The sequence below is a fragment of the Leucopleurus acutus genome, assembly GCF_964270905.1.
Source record: "Leucopleurus acutus genome assembly, chromosome: 10".
Taxonomy (NCBI): Eukaryota; Metazoa; Chordata; class Mammalia; order Artiodactyla; family Delphinidae; genus Leucopleurus; species Leucopleurus acutus.
Genome location: NC_139153.1, coordinates 5,133,941 through 5,141,805, shown reverse-complemented (window position 1 = coordinate 5,141,805; position 7,865 = coordinate 5,133,941). Strand labels below are relative to the sequence as shown.

Genomic DNA, 7,865 nt, shown 5'->3' with positions numbered 1-7,865 from the left:
GCTCCCTTCAATCCATCTTTGAGGGCTTTTGAGCCACCTTTCTGTTGCTGAGATCTGCCCAACGCACTGCCCCCTGCCCCTGGATAAAGCCCCCGGCACTAAGCCCCACAAGAGCTGGCCACATCCCACGTGGGCCTCAGGCCTCTGCCCAGCCTTTGTCTTCAGTCTACGCTGTCTTCCCCACTTGGCAACCTGGCACAGTGTCCCCCCCTCCCTCAAAACATTATCTCCCTGGACATCTCCGCAGGTAGGCAGGCTTCCTCCCTGGGCCAGGAGCTGTTCTTCCCACACGGGAGTCTTCCTCAGCCTGTAAGCTCCTCCTTCCTCAAGCTTCGGCTCCCCAGTGGCCTGCACATAAATGATTGTGGAACGAGTGAGCGAGTGAATTCCAATTCAATGTAACAAATGCTTTTTGAGCTCCTGGGTGATGCCGGGCTTGTATCTGCCATGGGGAGTGCCCTGCCCTTGCGAAGCTCACAACCTGGCAGATGGGCTACTCTCAGTATGCGGTTACTGCATGAGCCAGGAGGTGACTTAGGTGGGGAAGGAATGGGTGAGGGGCTGAGTGAGGGGATGAGAGAATAACCGGCACCTCTGCCCTCTGGGAGCTCATGGTCCATTTAGGAGGAAGACGAAGTTTGCTTGCACTAAGCCAGAGGGAAGTGGGGGTATGGAGTCAGAGGTCCCAATGTCAGGCCAAGGCCATCAGCTGAGATGACAGAGATTCCTCGGGGACAGGAGAGTTGGGGGCGGGCCTCCTGCCCTTTCCCAGGGTCCCCAGCACCTCCCTTCCCAGACAGAAGCCTTCTACCTGGAGTCACCTTGGCCCCTCTTGGAAGCCAATTAGGCCCCCAGTTGCAGCAGTGAGGATTAATATGATTAATAACGCCCCCAATCTCGCAGGTGCTGATTCAGCCAGGAGCTTAGGGAGGGGAGGTCACTTTATAAGGGCCTGGGGGGGGGGGCGGGTTTCAGAGCCTGGAGTCATCCAGCCGGAGCCCTGCGTGGCTGAGCTCAGGCCTCAGCAGCATCCTCCGGTTGGAGCTGCCGCAGGGCAGCCACAAGGGCCGCAGCCATGAACGGGACGGAGGGCCTGAACTTCTACGTGCCTTTCTCTAACAAGACAGGCGTGGTGCGCAGCCCCTTCGAGTACCCGCAGTACTACCTGGCTGAGCCCTGGCAGTTCTCCGTGCTGGCCGCCTACATGTTCCTGCTGATCGTGCTCGGCTTCCCCATCAACTTCCTCACGCTCTACGTCACGGTCCAGCACAAGAAGCTGCGCACGCCTCTCAACTACATCCTGCTCAACCTGGCCGTGGCCAACCTCTTCATGGTCTTCGGTGGCTTCACCACCACCCTCTACACCTCTCTGCACGCGTACTTCATCTTCGGGCCCACGGGATGCAATCTGGAGGGCTTCTTTGCCACCCTAGGCGGTATGAGCTGGGGTGCGGGTGACGGGGCTACAGGAGCCAGGAGCTTGCGGCGTGAGGGGGCCAGTGTCTGGGGACAGCCTATGCCTTGGGGATGGTGGCTGAGAGGCCATTATCCAAAGCCCTCACTTAATCAACAAACACTTTAGTGATGATGAGCTAGGCTGCCGTTTGTCGAGGGTGGGCACTGAACACTGTTGATCTCACTTGGAGTGGGGTCATTGTCTTGCTTTCCAGCAAGGAAGCAGATGAGAGAAGTCAAGGGCCTTGCTGGGGTCACATCAAGTGTCTGGCGGGGCTGAGTTTCAAGCCCATGTCTCTGAGGCCCTTCAGGACATATTCTGCTTCCCTCGCAGCAGCTGTGCTGGGTCAGACCCACGCCGGGCACTGGGGATAGAGCTGGACAAGACAGATCCCTGTGTTCAGGGCTCCCAGCCTGGGGCGGGAGGAGGGCTCTGAGTCCTCCAGTCACTGGACTGCCTGTACTGGGCGATGGGCTCGGTCCTTCTCCAACATCTAGCTGACTCCCTCCCAGCCCACCTCCAGCCTCTCTGCCATGCTTGAATGCTTTCTGCGTTGATGAGTCCATTTACAGGGAGACATTAGACCTGTGAGGTGATCTGTGTAGCTCTGAACCATAGTTTAAAATACTTTCTTTAACTGAAAAACTGATTCTTTGCAGAGAATAGATCCCATTTAGCAGATGAGAAAATTGCAGTGTGCAGAGGGGAAGAGTGACTCAGGGATATGGCAGGGCAGTGACCAGGGCCTAGGTCTCCTGGCTCAGATCGAGGAACGTTCCCTGGGGACACACGGCCTCTCAGGCAAGCAGGAGACACGAGAGGTCATTATTACAAAGCCAGGGTGACAGGGAGAGCCTAGCGCCAGCCACAAGGACGCTCTGCCTCCTGTCTTCTCTCTCCCACCTGTGTCCAGGCTGCTGCCTCCGCCCCATTCCTGGGACTCTGGCCATCACTGGGTGTTTGTCACCTTCAGTGACCACAGTCACACAGTCTCAGGCCAGAAGGGTGCCACACACAGGCGGACACGTCTCTGCTACAACTATCATCCTGGAATACTCACTAGTGTTCCCTTTCCCTCAGAAATGTCCTAGTTTGGTTGATAATTCCTATGGCCACCCTCCCGCCTGAGTTTCTGGGGTGATATGCGGGGCAGATGTCTGAATCACATCATTATTTCCTCCTCCTTTCTCTGAGCAAAACATTATGCAGTTCCTTGGCTCCTAGGAGAGGGTCCCACATAACTCATGTTGTTACATTTCCCTGGAGAGGAGAGGCCGCTGCCCAGGAGGGAGGGAAGGCTTCCCAACTCCAGGCTTCTGCTGCCTCTGCAATATCTTTTGACAGGAACTCTGCCTGTTGCCCGGTGAAGGACACATTTTTCTATAAAAACTTCCTACAGGGCTCCCGGTCCAGCCATGACCCCATGACCCGATTTCTGTGTCCCTCAAGAACCCAGAGCTCTTGAGCTGAACTAACCTTCCTGGGAGTTACTCTGCGCGGCATATAGGCCCCTCTGCCCCGCACCCGCTCTTCAATGTCCAGGCCCTCCGCACCCTAAGGCCTTGCTCCAGGCCCGCCCCCAGGTGCTTTCCTGACTGCCCTCACCCCATCCCTCAGGGGAGCTCCCCCTCCTTAGACAGGTCCAGCCACGTGGTGTGTTGACTGACAGCTGGCTACCTTGCAGGTGAAATTGCCCTGTGGTCCTTGGTGGTCCTGGCCATCGAGAGGTACGTGGTGGTGTGTAAGCCCATGAGCAACTTCCGCTTCGGGGAGAACCATGCCATCATGGGCCTCGCCCTCACCTGGATCATGGCAATGGCCTGTGCCGCGCCCCCCCTCGTCGGCTGGTCCAGGTAACAGCACCGAGTGGAAGGGAAGGAAGGGTCTCCAGGGCTCTTTGTAGGGTCCTCCAGACAGGGGGGCTGTCTGGTTCCAGGTCCCGAGCTGGCAGCTGTCATGGGGTTGAGGTTTAGGGCAGGGAAGAGAGGGTCAGCCCCTGACACTGCTATGGGGCTGGTCCCCATGTCAAGGGGACTCCAAGACGCCCCAACCCTTCACCTTGGCTGTGCCCCTAATCCGCAGCTAAGCCAGGGCCAGATTCCAATCCTCTTTGGTCCAGCGCCCTATTGAGCAGTTCCTCTGACCTTAGGCCTCAGCACCTGGGGAGGCAGAGCCTTCCTCGTGCAGGTGTGACATTGTAGCCTCTGGGAAGCAGTCCTGTCCAGACTCTAGGCTGTTATCTCCAAATGGGCTGAGATGAGCTGGGGTTGCGGTGGACAGTGGTTCCGGACATTGGACTAGTGACTCTGTAGGCGGCCTCGTGTCCCTCTGCTTCTGGGAAACTCCCATCTCTCTCCACTTTCCTCCTCTCTCAGTCTTCCTGGGGCCAGTGTTCTTTGCCCCGTGCTGAATTTGAGCAATTCAGCAAGGGGCAAACAACTCTGGTCCCCTTCCCTGTCTTCTCCAGTCTGGCCCGGTTACATCCTGGTAGGCACAGCTAACAGACACTGGGTTTTCCGAGGTCGGTTCAGTGTCACCATCGTCTGAAATCACCCAAACATCTTAACCAGATGCCCCGGGGCCTCTTGTTTCCAGAAAGTGCAAAGATCCCTTAGTTACCCTGTGTGCCCCTCTTTGGCCTAGAAAGACCTGGGCGCCTCAAATACAGAGCTTGGCAGGGCTTTTCCCTTCTCCCCACCAACCTGTGCCCTGTGTGGCCCAAGGCCTGGCCTCCGGCTGCTGGGGAGTGGCAGGCTGGGAGGGGCGGGGCAGAGCAGCGTGGTGGTGGGCGCGGGGTTGGGGGCATGCCTCTGGAATGAGAGACTTGGAGAGACTGTGGTCCCGGGATAACACGGCGCTGAACGAACAGTGAAACAACACTGTTTCCACAGGTACATTTGAATCGCTTACCTCAGTCAATGTGATCCTCAGTCACACAACCAAGGAGAGGTTTATTATCCCCATTTTACAGAGAGGAAAAGTGAGGCCCAGAGTGAGACCAGCCCTACAGTAGGCGGTGGCAGGGGACTCTGGTCAGCTGGGCCTGTTCCCAAGTCCCTCACATGTGGGTCTCCCTTTGCCCCTCCCGCCCCATCTCCCCACCGGTCCTCAGGTACATCCCAGAGGGAATGCAGTGCTCGTGCGGGATTGACTACTACACGCTCTCGCCAGAGGTCAACAATGAGTCCTTCGTCATCTACATGTTCGTGGTCCACTTCACCATCCCCCTGGTCATCATATTCTTCTGCTACGGGCAGCTGGTCTTCACAGTCAAGGAGGTATGGTCCTATGCTGGGCGCTGGGGACACGCACATTGACTGGGCTGAGCCCAGCCCCCGTCCCAGAGGAGCCTCAGTCTGAACACCAGGCCCTGTTTCCCCGCAGGCAGCTGCCCAACAGCAGGAGTCGGCCACCACGCAGAAGGCCGAGAAGGAGGTCACTCGCATGGTCATCATCATGGTCGTTGCTTTCCTGATCTGCTGGGTGCCCTATGCCAGCGTGGCGTTCTACATTTTCACCCACCAGGGCTCCGACTTTGGCCCCATCTTCATGACCATCCCGTCATTCTTTGCCAAGAGTTCCTCCATCTACAACCCCGTCATCTACATCATGATGAACAAGCAGGTGCCTGCTGGTGAGGCGGGAGGGTCCAGGTCCCCCAAGGCCACAAGAGGATGAGCCACATTCTTGACTGGGCCCTCAGTCTTTCCACCTGCAAAATGGTCAGGGAGTTGGTCTTCCCCGGGGTGTCAGAGTCATCTGGGAGAAATTCAGACTCCTGGGCCAACCCCCAGACCTTCTGATTAGAGGCTCAGGGTGGACCCAGGAACCTGCATTTCTAGCAAGCCCTCCAGGTGGCTCTGATGCTGGCTCAAGAATGAGAAGCACCCATCCAGATGGTTTCGGAGGCCTGCTTTAAAGGTCAAACGGTCAAAGTCCCAAGCCTGGGAATAGGTGACAGTTTCCGCACAGCTGGACAGGGAGCTAAAAAGTCTTGTTCCAAGGAATGAAAGGATAAAGCGGTCCTTTAACACAGACCAGTGGTTCCTCTGCAGATCCCTTGATCCAGTGGGGAAAACATGGAGTCAGACATATTGGGTTCAAATCCCAGCTCTGCTAGTTTCTAGCTGTGTGACCTTGGGCAAGTCACTTCCCTTCTTTGGGCATCAGTTTCTTCATCCATAGGAAGGGTGAACTCCTAAACTCTTGGGTTAAATGAGATAATTTACAGATAGCCCTTGGCACACAGAGGGCATCATGGAGTATCAACAGTGACAAAGCCCCCTGAGGTTTGGTCCTGGCATTTCCGGGTGAGGTCGTGAAGGCCTAGTAAGTTCCTACAGGGAGCCATTTGAGAGGGGAGTGGAGGCTGGGAAGGCCAGAAGCGGGACGGGGGTGGAGGCAAATCTCACCGACCATGCCGGTTGCCACCCACATTTTGGGGGACCCTGACACTGACTCATGCCCTTTCTTCCAGTTCCGGAACTGCATGCTCACCACCCTGTGCTGTGGCAGGAACCCACTGGGTGACGATGAGGCCTCCACCACTGCCTCCAAGACAGAGACCAGCCAGGTGGCGCCTGCCTAAGGACTCTGTGGCCAACTGTAGGAGTCTCCCAGCCCCCGCCCCCCACCCCAGCCACCCCGTCAGGAGCCGTGCCTGTCGGAACCAGGTCACACAGGCTCCCTGAGTTTAAACAAACAAACAAAAAGAGAATTAATGAGAGAAAAATGAGGCTCCTCACTTGGCAGGGACGGCCCAGTCTGGAGTCCTGATTTCCCAGGGGCCGGTGGGATCTGTACCCCCCTTTCCCCCCAAACTCATCTCTCAGGCACACGAGAACTCTTGCTCTGGAAAAGTGTCCCAGCTTAGGGATAAGTGTGTAGCACAGAGTGGGGCACATAGTAGGTGCTTAATAAATGCTAGATGGTTGAAGGAAGGAATGAGTGGAGACATGAATGGAGAGATGAATGGGCAGGGAGAGCATATCTATCCTCCCAAAACCATGTTAGCAGCAGCAGCTCACCCTTGTCTGATGCCCTTGAGCAGTTGTTTTCCTCCTTGGGCCTCACTTTCTTGCCCCATAAAGTGGAAATTCCAAATCCCCCACACAGCTGCTGTGAAGATCAAATGAGATTGTGTGTGTGCGTGTGCGTGTGTGTATGTGTGTGTGAGCACTTTGTAAATGGTAAGGAGCTGTACAGGCTGTAGTTAACATTATAAATAATATCAATGAATATAATTAATTCATTGCTATGATCATCTCCTCTTGATAGTGACCATTTTGAGATTGGGCAAGGCCCTGAGCAACCAGCCTCAGCAGGTTTATAAAAATGAGCCAGACGTCAAGGCCAGACCAGGGCTGGGTGTTGGGCCACGGGAGGGACAGTCAAGGAAGTGCAGAATGCAGTCATCAGGACTGAAAAAACATGGGGGGTTCAGAGTGTGGGACCGAGGCCTGGGGATCTCGCCTCCAGCATGGAGCCCCGGGACTAGGGCCACCCCTTTTCTGTGTGGCCCATGGAGAGACAGGCCTTTCTCTCAGCTTCCGGAAACCACTTGTTCTCCTCCCCAGCACTCAGGCTGCAGCATCTCTGGGCCAGTATGGAGCTTCTAGAAGCCATGCTTACCTGCCCACATTTAATGGGGAGCTGGGTCCCCAATGTCACCCTTGTCTCACAGAGCTTAGAAACAAAGAATGGGAAATCTGGCTGGGCCCACCTTCCCTGGGGATGTCCACAGGTCTCAGATTTCAGCTCCCTTGCTGGGCGAGCCTTCCGCGGCTCCAGTCCATCTGCACTGCGGAGAGTCCTTGCTGTGAAACTGGCTGGGATGCTGGGGCATCGAAACTGAGCTGCTTCAGCAACTGCCCCTGCTCCTCCACGTAACCAAAGCTGGAAGCTCTACCTCTCCCCAGCTCTGCCTGGAGACGAAGGCAAATTGGGGTATTAAAAGCTCAGCTCCTATACCTGGTGTTGATGGTGGTGGTTTGTGTCACTCTCAAGCTCTTTATCTGCAGGATGGATTGGAACAGGGCGGCGTCCACCTGACCCTTGACCCTGGGTTGCCTGGTTTGGGCAACCGTCAGAGCCCCCTGGGAGTACGAGGTGGGGGGAGCAGGCCCGGGAATGAGAAAAGCCCCCAACTTTGGAGTCACAGAGATCCAGGTGACCCGTGAAGCTGCAAGCAAGTTTTGTCACCTCTCTGAGCCTCCTTATGTGCAAAAAGGAATCTCAAAGCTGACCTTGATGGGATCTGCTGAGCTTTCAGTATGCAGCCAACCTGCTTCCTGGACACAGCAGACAGTGGGAGACTTTTGGCATTACCGGAGCCTTGGCTCAGAGCTGACCCTACCAGGGACCTCATCTCCAAGGGGAATGGGATGGAGATGTAGCTCGCAAATTACCC

The 7,865-nt window shown here is 56.1% G+C and overlaps 1 protein-coding gene across 1 annotated transcript; it reads left to right on the top strand.

Annotated features, from left to right (window-relative positions):
• Window positions 1-875: 875 nt before the first annotated feature.
• On the top strand, window positions 876-6,044 carry RHO (rhodopsin; the record flags this gene model as incomplete). Its single annotated transcript, XM_082847653.1, has 5 exons — window positions 876-1,436; window positions 3,141-3,309; window positions 4,569-4,734; window positions 4,841-5,080; window positions 5,934-6,044. The coding sequence occupies exons 1-5, from the start codon at window positions 1,076-1,078 to the stop codon at window positions 6,042-6,044; spliced, it is 1,047 nt and encodes a 348-aa protein (XP_082703779.1). The 5' UTR covers window positions 876-1,075.
• Between the last annotated feature and the right edge of the window lie 1,821 nt (window positions 6,045-7,865).